Source organism: Lithobates pipiens, unplaced genomic scaffold, assembly GCF_037356315.1.
Source record: "Lithobates pipiens isolate NorthernLeopardFrog02 unplaced genomic scaffold, aLitPip1_a1.2 Scaffold_18, whole genome shotgun sequence".
NCBI lineage: Eukaryota > Metazoa > Chordata > Amphibia > Anura > Ranidae > Lithobates > Lithobates pipiens.
This window is the reverse complement of record NW_027507758.1, coordinates 86,814,688-86,833,946: the sequence shown is the minus strand read 5'-3', so window position 1 is coordinate 86,833,946 and position 19,259 is coordinate 86,814,688. Positions and strand designations below refer to the sequence as shown.

General features: G+C 44.9%; 1 protein-coding gene across 1 annotated transcript in view; it reads right to left on the bottom strand.

Annotated features, from left to right (window-relative positions):
- ANKEF1 (ankyrin repeat and EF-hand domain containing 1) overlaps positions 1–19,259 on the bottom strand; it is a 51,074-nt gene that overhangs the window by 15,394 nt on the left and 16,421 nt on the right. Inside the window, exons 4-5 of the mRNA XM_077485891.1 lie at positions 17,827–17,976; positions 830–953 (exon numbers count right to left, since the gene is read on the bottom strand). Coding sequence (XP_077342017.1) covers positions 830–953; positions 17,827–17,976 — 274 coding nt within the window. The remainder of the gene's footprint in view (positions 1–829; positions 954–17,826; positions 17,977–19,259) is intronic.

Genomic DNA, 19,259 nt, shown 5'->3' with positions numbered 1-19,259 from the left:
ACTTGGGAAAACCCACCTTCTAACAGGTGCAAGACGAGGAGAGATGAATAGATGCAGGAGCCTGGTGATCTGAGATGGAGCTCTGTGCAGTGATGCACTCACTGATAGGGTTTTCATAGCAGTCTCTGTGCAGCCAAAACTTCTCTGCTAATGATCTGAAAAGTACAGATCATTAGCAGAGAGGTTTGACTTTACAGAGATTCTTGTTAAAACCCTATTAGTGGGTGGCAACCATATCATTCAACCCCCATCCCCGACACTGCACACCTCCCACCCCCCGGTCCCTGGAAAAATTGGCTGCCACAAAACCGGTCCCTGGCACCAAAAAGGCTGGTGACCGCTGATATACATAACTGCCACCTTAGGGGGCTATTTATAAAACTTTTGAAAAAGAAAAAACTAAAAAATGTGCATATTAGTTGTGTGCAAATTTGGAAAAAAACAAATGTTCTTTATGCTATTTACTCTTCTGAACGAATATTGTTTTAATATGGGCAGTAGTAAAATACCATAAAGTACCATAACCATTATAAAGAGCTGTGAGCATAAAAGATACATAGGTTTTTGTAACAACAGATACAAAGAAACAATTCTAGAGGGAATTAGCAAATACACGATTACAATGAATAGCCTAAAGGATATATCTTGTTGCTCAATTTGCACAGAACAAATATACATGTATATTCGCTTGACAAATGGAATGCAACTTTTTTTTTTTTATCAAAAAGACCCTTGAGTTTGATAATAAAATACCTTGTGAACTCATACTGAGATCTATAAACAAAGAATAGTTGAATTAATTTTGTACAATTAAAACATGATCACCCACCTCTTTGTCCAAGAAATTTGCAGCAATCAGCAAACCCCCCTCCAGCAGCATGGTGAAGGGCTGTGTTACCATCCATGGCAATAATCCCCATATCCCCCTTGTAGGCAGACAGCACCATCAAGATCTACAACACAAGGCAGATGATTACAAACTCACACTTTAATCATAATTCACATTTCTGGCACTTTTTCCAATTAAATTTAATCTTTTAATGTAGGTCTAAAAAACATCCAGTGTTGTAAACAGTATTGTTTCACCTATCTGGTTCTCATACAGTCACACAGGTCCTTAAATTATCAATTGTGCCCAGTCTGTGTCCATCCTGGAGAGATTTCTTATCACTTCCTGAAATTCCCCTAATAGGAACACAGATACAGTGGTGTGAAAAAGTGTTTGCCCCCTTCCTCATTTCCTGTTCCTTTGCATGTTTGTCACACTTAAGTGTTTCGGAACATCAAACCAATTTAAACAATAGTCAAGGACAACACAAGTAAACACAAAATGCAATTTGTAAATGAAGGTGTTTATTATTAAAGGTGAAAAAAAATCCAAACCATCATGGCCCTGTGTGAAAAAGTGATTGCCCCCTAAACCTAATAACTGGTTGGGCCAACCTTAGCAGCAACAACTGCAACCAAGCGTTTGCGATAACGTGCAATGAGGCTTTTACAGCGTCCTGGAGGAATTTTGGCCCACTCATCTTTGCAGAATTGTCCTAATTCAGTTACATTAGAGGGTTTTCGAGCATGAACGGCCTTTTTAAGGTCATACCACAACATCTCAATAGGATTCAGGTCAGGACTTTGGCTAGGCCACTCCAAAGTCTTCATTTTGTTTTTCTTCAGCCATTCGGTGGTGGACTTGCTGGTGTGTTTAGGATCATTGTCCTGCTGCAGAACCCAAGTTCGTTTCAGCTTGAGTACACGAACAGATGGTCGGACATTCTCCTTCAGGATCTCTTGGTAGACAGCAGAATTCATAGTTCCTTTTATCACGGCAAGTCTTCCAGGTCCTGAAGCAGCAAAACAGCCCCAGACCATCACACTACCACCACATTTTACTGTTGGTATAATGTTCTTTTTATGAAATGCAGTGTTCCTTCTACGCCAGATATACTTGGACACACACCTTCCAAAGAGTTCCACTTTTGTCTCATCGGTCCACAGAATGTTGTCCCAAAAGTCTTGGGGATCATCAAGATGTGTTGTGGAGAAATTGAGACGAGCTTTGATGTTCTTTTTGCTCAGCAGTGGTTTTCTCCTTGGAACTTTGCCATGCAGGCCATTTTTGCCCAGTCTTTTCCTGATGGTGGAGGCATGAACTCTGACCTTAACTGAGGCAAGTGAGGCCTGCAGTTCCTTGGACGTTGTTGTGGGGTCTTTTGTGACCTCTTGGATGAGTCGTCGCTGCGCTCTTGGGGTAATTTTGGGCGGCCAGCCACTCCTGGGAAGGTTCACCACTGTTCCATGTCTTCGCCATTTGTGGATAATGACTCTCACTGTGGTTCGCTGGATTCCCAAAGCTTTGGAAATGGCTTTATAACCCTTTCCAGACTGATAGATCTCAATTACTTTCTTTCTCAATTGTTCCTGAATTTCTTTGGGTCTCGGCATGATGTGTAGCTTTTAAGGATCTTCTGGTGGACCTTACTGTGTCAAGCAGCTCCTATTTAAGTGATGCCTTGATTGTGAACAGGTGTGGCAATAATCAGGCCTGGGTGTGGCTAGAGAAATTTAACTCAGGTGTGGACAACCACAGTTATAGTATGTTTTAACAAGGGGCCAATCACTTTTTCACACAGGGCCATGATGGTTTGGATTTTTTTTCACCTTTAATAATAAACACCTTCATTTACAAATTGCATTTTGTGTTTACTTGTGTTGTCTCAGACATTTTTTCTACAGTCAAACTCTCCAGTGGGGGTGTGGCCTGGACATTGCGGTGTGAGAATGTGTCTTCTGTGAGCTCCGAGCTTCCCCTGCCTATCCCAACACATTACCGACATCAACCATCTGCTACACCGGCATGCTAACGGCGAGAAAGTACAGGATCAGATCGTCAACCCGAGCAGCCCATTCCCGCAACTCCCAGAGGGATATACAGCACTTTTTCCAGCACGTACACCGCACCTCGTGGCTCAGGCCGGAGCATTCAGAGCATGCCGGATCCACCTGTGTCTCCTACCTCCTCCTCCATCTCGGACTCTTTACCAGAGATTCCTGCACTCTTCCATCCAGACTTATTGGAGATACTCCTCACTAAGGGGGGACACAAGCCCCCTGGACGGGGATATCCGGGCACTCCTGCAGGCCCTACCCACGCGGCAGGACATTGAGGCCTTGATCCTCCGAGTGGAGGAGAAACACAGTCGGGACTTTCAGGCGGTGAGAGCGGACATTCACTCGCTCTTAAAGAGGGTGAATACAGGTGAGGCATCAATATCCTCCCTGGAACACCGTGTGGCGGCCCTGAAACACTCCTGCCTTTCTCAGGCAGACACGGCAGTCGACTTCCAACTCCACCTGGAAGACCTGGAAGATAGAAGCCGCAGAAATAGCTTACGGTTTCGGGGACTACTAGAGGCTACAGTGAAGATATTTGCCAGCACACCATGACTTGAACCAGTATCCAGCTGGTTGTTGCTACAGCACCCAAATCTTAGAGCGCATCCAGGAACATGTGTGCAGCCACATGTGCGCAGCCACAGTGAGTTCCATCTTTCGAATGGTCCTCAAATCCCCTCAGCTCACAGTGGAGTTGGATAGGGTCCATAGGGCCCTGGGCCCCAGATCTAGTATCCCCTAGAGGCCCTGGGATGTAATGTGCCGCCTCCATTGTTACCCACAGAAAGAACTGATCTTCCGTTCAGCCTGGGAAGTTCGAGGGTGCCCCCATCAAAATTCTCCCAGAACTGTCTAGGGCAACACTTCAGTGCAGAAGCCACCTGTGCCATATCCTTGACCTGGCTAGGGTCCGGGGCTGCACCTACAGATGCTGTACACCTGCTGACCTACCGTAATTATTTAGCTTCCTCAATGTGGAACCCATCCAGATCCAGAATTGGCTCCAGATTATTCCACGCTAGGTTCCCCGGAGTGTCCCTCAAGCATGCCAGCAGAGACCACGGAGGAGATCCCATGCCCCCCCCCCCGCAGAACAGTCACGGGAAACCTAGATGGAGCCTATTCTACTCCAGCCACTGTGAGGTATGTGACTGCAGGACTAATGGCAGACGTTTTTAGCAGTCCCTACCACTCATACACCTGGGGTGGCTTGCTCTCTCTCCTACATGCACTTTGGGGGGCCCCATCCCTCCCGGGAACTCTACAAATTGCATACCCTTATACTGCTCACAGACTGTGATACCTGAACCAATATGGCTGCGAGGTCTTTGTGCCTCAATTTTTTCATCTGTTACACTGTTCCCATCTAGCAGTACACTCAGTGACTTCCTACCTGATTCCTCACCAAGGTCTTAGAGCCTTAATGTTTTCCTGCTAAAGGACTATACTGTTTTTTACATGACTGTGATACCATCCAGTCTTCCCCTTACCTCTGCCTAATGTTTTTTATTGCATCATGGTTATACCGGCTCAATCAGGAATTTATGTTGCTTAATCTGTGCTGCCCTAGGGCAGTGAGGACACTGTAGGCACATATTTAAATTTGACTACCTTCATAATAAACACTCCCCTGCCTGTGGTTGATAGGCTAGACTTCTCTCTTAAGTCTAATGATGATAACAAAAGGGGTTATGTATATACTGTGTGATCTATATAAGAACGTGTTATCTGTCAGTCATCAATTTTACCCACAGTTCCTACGTCACATGTTTTCTCTACTGACCATTGAGGTTTTCATTTAACCATACCTATACCTTGTGACTGACATGTAACCCCCTCTTGGTATGAGATGCAGGTCCCAGTTGCTACGGCCCTACCTTTCTCAAGCCCCCTCCCTATCCTACCCTCCCCATGCCTCCCCCCTTCCCGCCACTATCCTCCCCCCCACCCAACCACTATCCTTCCCCATCCCCTCCCTCCCCCTACTCCCTTCCCCTCCTCCCTTCCCCTACCCCTCCTTCCCACCACCCTGCCCCCCCTTTACCACTCCTCCTCCATACCCCTCTCCCCCCACACCTTCCCTTCCTCCCCCATTCCCTTTTGATGCCTCAAACTTGTGATGAGCCTTCCTAAACGCCTCTAATGCCCTGTACACACGGTCAGACTTTCCAACAGAAAATGTGGGATCAGACTGTGTTGTCAGAAAATCCAATCTTGTTTTTTTTTCCCGTCAGAATTTCCAACACACAAAGTTTGAGAACAGGATCTAAAATTTTCCAATAACAAAATCCGATCGTTTAAATTCCGATCGTGTGTAGACAATTCCGATGGAAAAAGTGCCACGCATGCTCAGAATAAATTACGAGACGAAAGCTATAGGCTACTGGCCCCGTTTATAGACTCGTCGTACGTGTTTTATGTCACCGCGTTCTTGACTTTCGCAATTTCCAACCAACTTTGTGCAACCATGTGTATGCAAGACAAGTTTGAGCCAACATCCGTCAGAAGAAATCCGATGGATTTTGTTGTTGGAATGTCCGACCGTGTGTACAGGGGATAAGACGCTGTGTGTCTGATGTACGTGGGGGGAGCTGGTCATTTGTGCCTGTGGGTGTATGGAGATTCCGTTCTCGCTTTCGGGGGAGAGGAAACTCTCCTGCATGTGAGCAGACACTTGGAGAGTTGGTATGCCTTGAGTCCTTGTGTGCAATCGGTTACATACTGGGAATGATCCTACCGCCTGTTAAAGTTAAAGTTACTAAAAGTGTTATTTACTGCATTTGATGCTCTCCATAATGCTGTCGCATAATGTTTGTGCATGTTGACTCATACGCATCAGATATTCGGCTCTGTTTTCATTCATTTTCAAGGTCGCGGTGGGTAAGGGTGGCTGGGGCTCCATTCGCGGGTGTGTCTATCCAAACACCCACATTGGCCAGCGCTGAGTCTCCAGTCTCGGACTGGTGAGGGTAATAGCAATAGTTACATAGTAGGTGAGGTTGAAAAAAGACACAAGTTCATCAAGCCCAACCTATGTGTATGATTATATGTCAGTATTACATTGTATATCCCTGTATGTTGCAGTCATTGAGGTGCTTTTCTAATAGTTTTTTGAAACTATCGATGTTCCCCGCTGAGACCACCGCCTGTGGAAGGGAATCCCACATCCTTGCCACTCTTATGCCGGATACACACGGTCGGATTTTCCGACAACAAATGTTCGATGGAAGCTTTTTGTCAGAAATTACGACCGGGTGCTTGGAATCAAGCAGAAGAGCCGCACTGGTTATTGAACTTTAATTTTATCGGCTCGTCATACGTCACTGTGTCCTTGACGTTCGGAATTTCCGACAACATTTGTGTGACCGTGTGTATGCAAGACAAGTTTGAGCCAACATCCGTCGGAAAAAAAACATGGATTTTGTTGTCGGAATGTGCAATCGTGTGTACGCGACATTACAGTAAAGAACCCTCTACGTGGTTTAAGGTCTAATTTTAATGAGTGGCCACGTGTCTTGTTAAACTCCCTTCCGCAAAAAAGTTTTATCCCTATTGTGGGGTCACCAGTACAGTATTTATAAATTGAAATCATATCCCCTCTCAAGCATCTCTTCTCCAGAGAGCTTAAGTTCAGTGCTCGCAACCTTTCCTCATAACATAATATCCTCCAAACCTTTTATTAGCTTTGTTGTCCTTCTTTGTACTCGCTCCGTTTCCAGTACATCCTTCCCTCCCCAGAACTCCAGGTACAGCCGTACCAGAGTCTTGTAGAGTGGGAGAATTATCATTTTATCTCGGGAGTTGATCCCCTTTTAATGCCTTTTTAATGCATGCCAATGTGGCATTTGCTGAGCCTATCATCTACTAGGACCCCCAGGTCCTTTTCCATCCTAGATTCCCCCATTGCCATCCAAATGCATTATTTTACATTTTTCTACATTAAATCTCATTTGCCATGTAGTTGCCCACCCCATTAATTTGTTCAGATCTTTTTGCAAGAATTCCACATCCTGCAGAGAAGTTATTGCCCTGCTTAGCTTAGTATCGTCCACAAATACAGAGACTGAATTGTTTACCCCATCCTCCAGGTCGTTTATGAACAAAATAAAAAGGGTTGGTCCAAGCACAGAACCCTGGGGGGCCCCACTACCCATCTCTGACCATTCCGAGTCCTCCCCATTTATCACCACCCTCTGAACTCGCCCTTGTAGCCAGTTTTCAATCCATGTAATAGTTTGCTTCCATCTTAGTGATCTATTATTTTCTTCTGCTCAGCTACTATTACTCTCCTTTCCAAGCTTTTTCTATTCTATCTACTCTCCCCCCTCTTTCCTCCACCTTTTTACCCCATTCTATCCCTACCCATAAAAGTTATCAATGTGATTTCGCTCAACACTAAGGGACTTAATGTTACAGAGAAAAGACGGATGCTTCTGCAAGACTTACATCGTCTTAAATCAGATGTAGCTTTTGTACAGGCGACCTATTTTAGGGACGACAAATTACCAATACTCAAGAATCGGTCCTTCGTGATGGTTTATCATTCCCCCAGTCCGATGGCAAAGTCACGGGGTTGTATCTATTCTTTTTTCGAGCAGAGAGCCATGGTCCTGCCTAAAGTCCATTACGGACCCTGGAGGTCGCTTCTTGTTTTTAAAAGGCATGATAGGTGGTGTCAAAGTAACACTGTCCATAATGACCACCAAGATGTCTTCATAAGTAAGACGCTGCTATATGTCCTTGAACCATGCTCTTTATACTATGTGTCCATGCACACATAGGCTGTTATCAATTGTTTTTGGCCAGGGCCTTTTTGTTGGGTGTAAAATAAACAGAAAAAAAAAAAAAAAACTAGTGGGTTCTGAGAGGCGTTTTTCAGCTGTAAAAATGTTCTAAAGTAAAACAAAAACACCTAAAAATGCAGATAAACACTAAAAAACACGTCTCACCAGTGTTTAATATTTTTAATCCATTGATAAAAAAAACTCTGCTAAACACTGAAAATCGCTATTGCAAAGACATTGAAAAACTCAATGCAAAGCTACTGCCTTTTTATTTTTATTTTTTTATTTTTTTTATTTTATTTTGCTGCCAACTCAGTAATACCAGTGATATCCGAGGAATACCAGGTCCTCTCATCCGCAGATTTCCTCTCATTGCTTTACATCATGGTGGCAGTTTTTCTCTTATTATTTTTTTTTTTTTTTTAAATATATGTATGATATGCTAAATCCAATCGGCTCTCATGGCTTAATATATTCCCTCTTTTATCTAGTCTACAGCTCCCTAGCCCAAAGATCCCCCCCACCTCCCGCCTGCTACTACCCCACCACCTCCCCCCACCCTACCTAGTAGATCATTTTTAACTTGTCAGTTAGTCATGTCTATACCCGTTTAAATCTATGCCCTTAGTCCTTCTGAGGTACTCCATCTCCTTTTAAATTCTTGCCAGCTTTTCCATTTCTCCAGCATATATTTATTGCTCCTACCCGCCGAGCTGTCCTCCAGGCATTCCATCTTGTATATCCCTTCTACAGCGTCCACCCACTCCCATATCAGAGGCGCCTCCGACTCTTGCCATTTTTTTGGGATTAGTTTTTTCCCCGCATTTAATAAATGTGGGATCAAGGACATCCTGTACTGTTTTACGCTACCCCCTGTGCCATGAAACAGAACTACCCAAGGGTCTGCGATTACCACAGAACTAGTTATGGTTTTAATATGCGATAGGATCTGGTTCCAATAGATCTTGATCTTCGGGCACTCCCACCATATGTGAGCCATCGTACCTGTTCCCCCACATCCGCGCCAGCATTCCCCTGACGTGTCTGATTGAAATTTACTCTTTCTGTCTGGGGTGTAGTACCACCTCGACAAGCATTTGTAACTCATCTCCGCGGTTTTAGAGTCAATGGCTGAGCTATGGACCAATTTAAATATTTTACCTAACATTACCTTATCCTTTTGTGAGCCTAGTTCCCTTTCCCATTTTTTAACGAAAGGAGGTACTCCCAACTCTCCCGCCGACAGCAGTAACTTATACCACCTAGAAACTATCCCCTTGGAGTTCTTTGTTATACATAATTGTTCCAATGGGGTCAATTCATCAGCCGCCCTAATCGGCTGCGGGAGTTTTTTTATAAAGCGGGAGAGCTGGCAGTATCTCCACTCGTCTATCACCATTATGTCTATTTTTTGTTTTATTTCGTGAAAAGGTGCTAAACTACCTTCCCTGATTACATCTTTAAGCTGTGCTCCCTCCTTTACCCAATTGTCTCCTATCTCCTTGCAACCTAGCAAAAAATATTTATTATCTTTCAGTGCCATGAAAGGTGAATTATATTTTCCATTAACGTGCTTATATACCATGTCCCATATTCGAAAAGTATTACATGTTAAATTGTTTCCTATCCCGGGCTTCTGCCTCTTGTGTGGGGGATTCCATATTTGTTTACCTAATTGTGCTCCACAACTTTCGTGTTCAAGTTTTACCCACTTTTTTTCTTTATTGTCCCTTTTGGTCCATTCGCTCACCCTAGACAGAACCACCGCTTTATAGTACATCTGAATGTCTGGGATCGCCAGCCCACCTCTATCTTTTGGTTGTCTCAAACTAGCAAAGGCTATTCTGGGTTTTTTGTGTTTCCATATGAATTTATTTAGTACTGTTTTAAGTTTAGCAAAATATGTATTGGTCAACGCTATCAGTAGCATCTGAAATCGGTATAGGATTTTTGGAAATATTATCATCTTCACTATGTTTATTCGCCCCAACCATGATATTGACCTTTTACTGCATCTCTTACAATCCGCCTGAATTTCATTCAGTACCGGTATGTAATTGACGCGGTAGAGTCTCTTCTCAGAGTTAGCCAATTTTATGCCGAGATATTTAAGCTCCTTTCGCCACGGGAAACTCCAATTCTGCTGAATTAATTGCGCCTCAACCTTATTGGTATTTATGTTTAATATTTCGGATTTTGATCGATTTATTTTAAAATTGGACAGTTCTCCGTATTTTTCTAATATCCTTATTAAATTTGGGACAGACCGTTTAGGGTTGCATATGTAAAATAATATGTCGTCTGCGAAGGCAGATAGCTTATGTTCCTCCTTCCCAATTTTTACCCCCATTATATCCGGGCTATCTCGGATTGACGCTAGGAGGGGTTCCATTGACATCACGAACAGAAGGGGCGACAGGGGGCATCCCTGTCTTGTCCCTCGTTTCAGTTCGAATTTAGCAGACTCCTGTCCGTTGACTTTTACCCGCGCAGTGGGTTGGTTATATAGAACTCTCACCCTCTGTATTATTTTCGGGCCTATTCCCATCTCGGCCATTGTTTGGAACATAAACCCCCAGTCCACTCTGTCAAAGGCCTTCTGTGCGTCCGTAGACAGAAGCAGACTGGGGGTCTCCCTCCGTCGCATCTGTTGTAGCAACAAAAGGGTTCTTAAACCATTATCTCTCCATTCCCGTCCTGGTACGAACCCCACCTGGTCTGGATGGACCAGGCTCTTCATCAGATCCCTTATTCGTTCTGCTAAGATCTTGGCATATAGTTTTGTGTCTGTGTTGAGTAACGAAATTGGCCTATAGCTAGTGCATTGAGTTGGATCTTTCCCATCTTTATAAATTAATGTGATTGTGGCCAATAAGCCCTCACTACACATACTATATTTCTCACCCAACCCATTGAAATAGTGACATATTTTTGGTATTAAAATTTCTTTATATGTTTTATAATAGTGTTGTGAAACCGTCCGGTCCGGGAGATTTTCCCGGGGCTGACTTTGTCAAAGCCTTGTTAATTTCTTCGACCGAGATTGGTCGATCAAGAGTCTCCCTTTCCAGCGTACTGATTTTGGGTAGTCTAATTTTTTTTAGGAAAGCTGCAATGTTCTTCTCGCGCGCCTCACCCTGTACCCTCTGCTCTCTGTCTGAGTAGGTCTCTTCAAAATAATTCCTAAAAGTTTCCGCGATTGCTTTCGTTGAAAATGCCATATTACCATTTTTGTTCATAATTTTACCAATAAAATTTTTTGTTTTTTCTTTTTGCACCAACTTAGCAAGATGTTTACCCGTTTTATCCCCCCAGAGGTATCGTTCTCGGGCCCGGCGATTAAAGACCCTCCTGGTTTCTTGTTCCAGGAGACCCTTCAATTCCTCTCGGGTATTAACTAATTTTTTGTATATTATATCCCTTTGGGGCTGACTTTTTTTATGCTCTTGTTCTAGATTGTATATCTCTTCCATTAATCTTTTAGTTTTCATGGCTCTCATTTTTTTTTTTTGGACCCTACTGCAATCAGTATTCCTCTTATATAGGCTTTATGTGCCTCCCACACTATTTGGCCTGCAGTTTCCGGAATATCATTCAATGCAAAATAATGTTCGATTTCTTTGCCAATCCTAACTCTATCCTCTTCATAATATAGCAGATCTTCGTTGATCCGCCATGTGGAAGATCTTATCTCCTTGCTTAAATTATTTATTTTGATCTTAACAGGGGCGTGGTCTGAGAGTGTAGTTGCTTCTATACTAGCTTCAACAGTCTGATCTAGTAGCCCGTGGTCTATAAAGATGTAGTCAATACGGGAGTATGTCGCATGTACCGGGGAGTAAAACGAATAATCTCGACTCTTTGGGTTCATAACTCGCCAGGCATCTACCAACTGGCTAGTATATAATTTTTGCTGAATGTTTCTTAGCTGATCGTTTCTCATCCTCTGTGTCCCGGACGTGCTATCTAGTCCCGGATTGAGACAAAAATTGATATCTCCTAGCATTATCACATATCCCTTCTTAAACTTGGTTAACTTAGTTAGTATCGTCTTTAAAAACCCGATGGGATTGGCGTTAGGGGCATAAATATTAACAATTGTGCAATCCATCTCATCTAGTGTACCCTTCAGGAACAAATACCTCCCTTCCACATCACTCATCCTGTCCACTAGTTGGAACTTCATTTTTTTTGAGAACCCTATCGCGACCCCTCTACTCCTTGTAGATATTGTGTCCTATAGTACCAGCTAGGGAAGTTCTTCGAATATAATCTAATATTTGATGTCAGGGAGATATGTGTCTCCTGAAGAGCCACCACATCTGCCTCATATCGCTTCAACTCTGCCAAGATCTTATGCCTCTTGGTCGGGGTATTCAATCCCTTTACATTATATGTTAGAAAATTTATACCGCTCATTTAGCAATTGGCTTCCTAATTCCCTGGCACCTCCCTTCTCTTGCTCGGGTGATATTCTTGTGATTTTCAAATGATCTACTTTTCCTCCCTATCCCTCCCACCCCCTCCCACATTCCCCCCTCCCCCACCTCCCCGCGGCCGATCCCCTCCCTTTTACCCTCCTACTCGGCCCTTGTTTGGTGGATGATTGTATAAACCCATACCATCCTCCAAACGACTTGTTCTGAGGGTCTGGGGCTCCCTGACCTGCGCCTCCTCCCTTCCTCCCCTATTTAGGAGGAATAAGAGGGTGCATTGCCTACATCTCCCATCTTCCTTCCACCACCTCCATCAGCAGCCCCCCTCCTCCTCTCCCCCCCCTACTCCCCCCCGATCATGTTCTGGATCGTGATCCCTCCGGGTTGTAATAGGCCCATCGTCTCTCCTGCCCAGCCTGGGAGTTCCGGGATGCTTAGATCTAATCTGTTGCAAAAATCTGCCAATTTTTCCGGATATCTCAGCTTCGCTGTTTGGCCGTTTTTGAAACCTATTAGACATGCTGGGAAACCCCAACTGTATTTCACGTTTCGCACGCTCATCTCTGCCAGCAGCGGCTTCAAAAGCCGTCTTCTCGCTAGGGTCGCGAATGATAGGTCTGAGAAGATTTGTATATCCCTTCCCTTATACTGCAGTATCGTCTTCCCTCTGAGCTTTCTCCAGAGAGTTGCTTTTTCCTCAAAGTAAGTAAATCTTACGATAATGTCTCTGGGTCTCTCTGTGTCAGGTTGGCGCATTTTACCTATCCTGTGGATCCTATCAATTTTTGGGGGGCCTTCCCTCCCGTCTCCCCAGCAGACGGAGAATATACTTTCAAATATCCTCCTCAAATCTTCCCCTTTCTCCTCGAGGACAGATCGGATCCGTAAGTTTTTCCTTCTACTTTGGTTCTCCTGGTCTTCCAGTTTATACCAAATCTCCCTCTGCCCTCGTAGTACTGTTTTTACTTGCTCCTTAATCTTGCTTACTTCCTGGGATTGTTGTTCAATGCGATTCTCCGTAGCCTCTACTCTCTCTAGCAGACTGCCGAGATCCTCTCGGAGCCCCCGGATGTCCGTTTTAATTGCGTTTTCGAGTCTCAACAGCATCTCCCGCATTTCTCCTTTTGAAGGAGGAAGATCTATTACCCTTGACTCATCTGCTCTCAGATGCGGGGCAGTATCCTCTTTATGTTTTCCTAGACCTTTCCTCTATTCTTGGTCAGGCTGCTGTTTCTTGCCTGTTCCTGTGTTTTTGGGGCTTCCTCCTTGCGTTAAATATTGTTGAATAGTAGTGTCTAAACTTTTCTCTTTAGAGGTCCGCGAAGTTCCGCTTTTAGCGGCTTTATTGGCCGCTTTACTCATGATGTCAAATATGGTCGTTTCCCTCTTTCTTATTTCTTCCTCTATCTTCTTCTCCCTGCCCCACCTGCTCCTCCCTTCTTCTCTTCTCTTGCTCCCCGCTTTTAATCGAGCTTTATATATCCACTTAATAATGTTCTGCCCGTGTCTCTGAGACCATGGTGTCCGATTCACAACTAGGTACAAAGTGCCAACGAATCCCAAAATAATAAGATTAAGGCTTACCTGTAGGTCCAAGAAATATCTCCTAAACCTACACGGTTTAGGAGATATTTGCCGAAAGACAGGCACTGCTGTCTACAGCGCATGCGCCATAGACAGCGGCGCGCAGGCGCACTGAGCGTGGCAACGTCAATGGCGAAGATGCCGCGCGTGTCGGCTCCCATGCGCATGCGCGGAAGTGACGTCATCGCGGCTTCGCCGAATGACAGCAGCGGAACGGCGAGACACTACCGAGAAGATGGATGCGCCGGACTACAGGGGACATCGGTGACATCGCTGGCTCCTGTGTCAGGTAAGTGACACATAATGGACCATTATGCTTTGCCTTTGCAGGGAATGAAAGAGGAAGTAAACTCATCAAGGTTTACTTCCTCTTTAAGGAGATTCATCCTCTGTATTTGTCCTATTCAGGGCCACTGATAAGGCAGTACAGCCAGACTTCCTGTACTGGGCACCTGATGAACAGGAGGGCCAGCTGTACTGCCTTACTGCAGACTCCGATCCTCTTCTGCCTCCCCATGCAGCGCTGCCAGCTTCTCCTCTACTCCGTCCAGTTGTGCTGCAGGGTGATCAGTTCTAGCATCCATGACTTCATCCCCCTGTTTTCTTGGCCCTCCTGTGCACCCCTTTTCCCCACAGCATTTCCAGCTTCCCTCCACTTCTCTCCCACCAGCAACTGCTGCAAAACACAAAGGGATGTTTTAAGATGGAGAGCAGAAGAGGGGGCCAGTAAATATGTCATATAATGATTTTAGTGTATTTTTAGCAAAAATATAATTTTATATTTTCTGGGGGGTGGGGGGAGGGAGCGGGGCCCTGTCAGGTAGGCAGTATGGGGCCCCATGATTTCAAATAGCAGCCCTGGTCCTGTTTATCATTATCATTGAAGGTGAAAGTAAAAGAAAACCCCAAGAAACCTCCAGAAAAGTAATAGAGAGGAAATCTTCCAATGAGGACACTAGTTCTGGTGACCTGGGGGATTCCCAAAGAATTCCCTTAATTTCTAGGGATTTCCTTTCACTTTCGGTCTGCCTATAGGACAGCAAGTGTAGGTAGATCCCCACAATGGGTCATGGCGGAAAAGAAAACTGACAGGGGTTATAACCTTCCCTTACCCTATTCAAAATGAAAAAAATAAATAAATGCTACATCTGCAAGACAGCAGGTTCTGTTGAAATACAACAGACTTACTGGCTGGATCACCAGGTGAAAACAAAAGAAAGCAAGCCTTAAAAAAGAAAATGAATGCAGCCATGACATCGAAGAAATATTAAACTGCATTATGAAAAATGTTTGCTTTTGGATTTATTACCACTATTAGGCTGGGTTCACACTATTGTGAATTGGATGCGGGATCTCCAAAATCTATTCGCAATAGCAGGAAAACGTGAATGTCTCTTCATGGAGCCGGTGTTCTGGCAAAAACTGTCCCCCGATCGGATACGCAGTACAGAGGACAAGGGTACTCTAAAAGTCTGCGCAAACGCAATACAGGACTGACACTATCCGATGGGGGATAGTATTCCACAGCACACCGGTGCAAATTTACACAGGGGTCCTGTGCATCTTTTGGTCTGTTATAGGTCCAAATTCAGCCTAAAATTCAGGCTGAAATTGGACCTGAAATGGTGAACCAGGACGCGCAGAACACCTGCTGGTAGCCACATCAGTATTAGGTGTGAACTGAACCTAAACCAATATTGTAATGAACGAATGAATGCCTTAATGTTCTATCATGGTTCAGAAAAGTCTGCTCACTTCTAATGGTTTTACCAGTTTTCACAATTAAGCTCCAGTTTAATGGAAAACTACATATATACATGCCAATTATCTGCCAAATTAGGTTGCTTTGGACCTGATTAGAAGACATTTGCTGAAGAGATCGTATGAGCAGAAAGCTAGTGTTTAGCAAGTTTAGTGTTTATCTGTCCGAACACAGACCAGTCAGGTGATGAGCCTGAGACCGCTACACAACTTTATTTTTCCCGCACAATAAATCTGTTTATACACTGATTGAACTTCAGCCAGTTCAGCAGTGATTGGCTGATTTTCAACTAGTGTTTGTCTGGCCCCACATAACAGAAGTCGATCGACTTCTGCCCGAGAGAAAAATTGGAAATGTTATCTTCATTAGCTACGGCAGCAGATTCTCACTGTAGGTGCCGCTGCAAAAATATAATATTCAGGCTGGGGGGATTCATCCATCCATCTTAAATATGTTGGTGGAAGAATCTGCTAGTTTTTTTTTTTATTCAGCTGGCTGACAAAAAAATAAAGTTTCGGTGTATGGCCATCCAGTCTCCCCCAGAAAAATTAAAGTCAGCAGCTACAAATACTGTAGCTGCTGACTCTTAATATTAGGACACTTACCTGTTCAGGGATCCAGCATTGTCCTCACTTGAGCTGATTCTTCAATCGGCTTCAGGTCCAGGCCGGTATCTTAACCACTTCAATACAGGGCACTTAAACACCTTCCTGCCCAGACCAATTTTGAGCTTTCAGCGCTGTCGCACTTTGAATGACAATTGCGCGGTCATGCTACACTGTACCCAAATGAAATTTTTATCATTTTTTTCCCACAAATAGAGCTTTCTTTTGGTGGTATTTGATCACCTCTACGGTTTTTATTTTTTGCGCTACAAATAAAAAAATACCGAAAATTTTGAAAAAAAAAATGTTTTTTTTGTTTCAGTTTCAAAACGTTGTAAATAAGTACGTTTCTCCTTCACTGATGGGCACTGATGGGGCTACACTGATGGGCACTGATAAGGCGGCACTGATGGGCACCAATGTGGCACCAATGAAGTGGCACTGATAGGCGGCACGGATGGGCGACACGAATGGGCGACATGGACGGGCACTGCTAGGTGGCACAAATTGGCACTGATAGCTGGCACGGATGGGCGGCACGGATGGGCGGCACGGATGGGCATGGATAGGCGGCACAGGTGGGCATGGATAGGCGGCACAGATGGGCATGGATAGGCGGCACAGGTGGGCATGGATAGGCGGCACAGGTGGGCACTCATAGGCGGCACAGGTGGGCACTCATAGGCGGCACAGGTGGGCACTCAGGTGGCACAGGTGGGCACTCATAGGCGGCACAGGTGGGCACTCATAGGCGGCATTGGTGTTATACTATAGTAATGGATGCCAATCAGTGCCAAACAATAATGCATGCCAATCAGTGATGCCCATTGTGGGCACTGATTGGCATCCATTATGGGCACTGATTGGCACCCATTGTGCTGACTGGCATCCCTGGTGGTCTAGGGAGGATTATGACCTTTATTACCTTTTCCCTGGTGGTCTGGTGGCGTCCCTGGTGGTCCAGTGTGGGCATCCTCGGGGGGGCTGTGCTGATAATCAATCAGCACAGACCCCCCCTGTCAGAGGAGCAGCCGATCGGCTCTCCTCTACTTGCGTCTGACAGACGCGAGTGAGGGAAAGCCGATCAACGGCTCTTCCCATTTACACTGTGATCAGCCGTGATTGGACATGGCTGATCACATGGCAAAGAGTCTCCGTCGGAGACTCTTTACCGAGATCGTAGTTGCCGGGTGTCAGACTGACACCCCGCAACAACGATCGCCGCGATGCGCGCCCCCGGGGGCGCGCAGCGGCTCATAATCCTGATCACGTCATATGACGTCCGGTCAGGATTATGAAACCACTTTGCCGCCGTCAATTGCCTATAGGGCGGGCGGCAAGTGGTAAAAGTAAGGGAAACTTGGAGTGAAGTCTTGCGGCTACACCGCTGGTTCTCACTGCTCATGTGCGAGCTACGCTGCACTTTGTGATTGGTCCTAGTCTTCTGGGACCTGAGATGTGTCCCAGAAGGCTGCGGGGGAGAACGTATGGTGGGGGCAGGTACCTGTCAAAACCAAGTACCCGTGCCCCCCCCCACCCCCAAAAACCTCCAATAAATAAAGAGGAGGGGGGGGGGGTGCAAAGAATTTGAACTTTCCCTTTTGGAAATAATTTTTTTTTTAGCATGAATGCCAAATGTATACATTTGTGTATGGCCAAAATATTCATCTGCTGTGCACTGAAATGCACACTTGTTCAGTTAGTGCGATTATTTTAATCTTCGTGGAGTAAAAGCAAAAAAAAAAAAAAGAAACACAACCTACCCCTAGAAAGCCACCTTTGGCAGCAAAATGCACAGCATGATACCGCTGATTGTCAATAGCATTTACTTCTCCTTCTTTCTCCAAAATACTGCGAACAACCTCCAGAGCTCCTTCCCTTGCTGCTTCCATTAGAGCTGTTCGACCTGTGTTCTAGAGATATAATAAAAGGTATTTTTTTTTATTTATTTATTTTATACAAAATTTTACAACCCCCCCCCCCCCCCCCCCCACACACACACTTGAGATCCTCCTGCTAAAAAAAAAAAAAATGAAATAAAAAAAATGTATATACAGTTTTGTGTGCCATGATGACAACTGCCCCCTGGCTGCTCTGCCTGCCGCTATACTACCCTAGCCCAACCCTATAGTGCCCTAGCCTGTCTATATTCTAACCTAGCGTGTATATACTACCCCAGCCTTCCCCTATACTGCCTTAGCCTGTCCATATACTACCCTAGCATGCCGCTATACTGCCTTAGCCTGTCCATATACTACCCTAGCTTGTCTATATACTACCCTAGCCTGTCCATATACTACCCTAGCATGCCGCTATACTGCCTTAGCCTGTCCATATACTACCCTAGCTTGTCTATATACTACCCTAGCCTGTCCATATATTACTCTTGCTTGTCTATATACTACCCTAGCCTGTCTATATACTACCCTAGCCTGTCTATATACTACCCTAGCCTGTCCATATACTACCCTAGCCTGCCCCTATACTACCCTAAACTGTCCCTATACTGCCCTAGCCTGCCCCTATACTGCCCAAGCCTGCCCCTTGGAATTGAACATAATGCTAATGTCATATAATTTTGCATATATACAAGATGATGTTGCATGTAAATCTGACTTCCTGATAAATTTAAATTTAGTTTTAATTATTATGATATAAAATAAGGGATGTGGGGGCCTTTTGGTGGGCATGATTTTTTTTTGGGGGGGGGCAGCATTTCTTTCTTGGACCCAGGCAGTACAATGTCTTGGGCCGGCCCTGCTGCTGGGAATAGCTCTAGATTTAAAGTGATTGTAACCCTAAAAAAAATTAAAAGATCCCGTTCCTTTAAGGCAAGATCTATTGCACAGTGATTATGCCATGTCATTTGTCCCTTCCTATATTGTAATACACCTGGTTGATCCTGCCTGTTCCTGTGTCCCCCTGTCTGTGCTGACCATTGTAATAATGGCTGCGGAGCCGTAATACTGTGGTCAGGTTACATGCCTCCATCATCCTGCTCTTGGCTGCGAGTCTCTTGTCTCTCTGCCTCCCTCCTTGGCTATCAGCATGAGAACAACTCGCTATCAGCATGAGAACAAAGCGCTATCAGCATGAGAACAACTCGCTATCAGCATGAGAACAACTCTCCTCTCTGCCCCTCCCACCACTTTTCAGCTGCAATATGTAGCAAAAATACATGTATCCCCTCTGGATT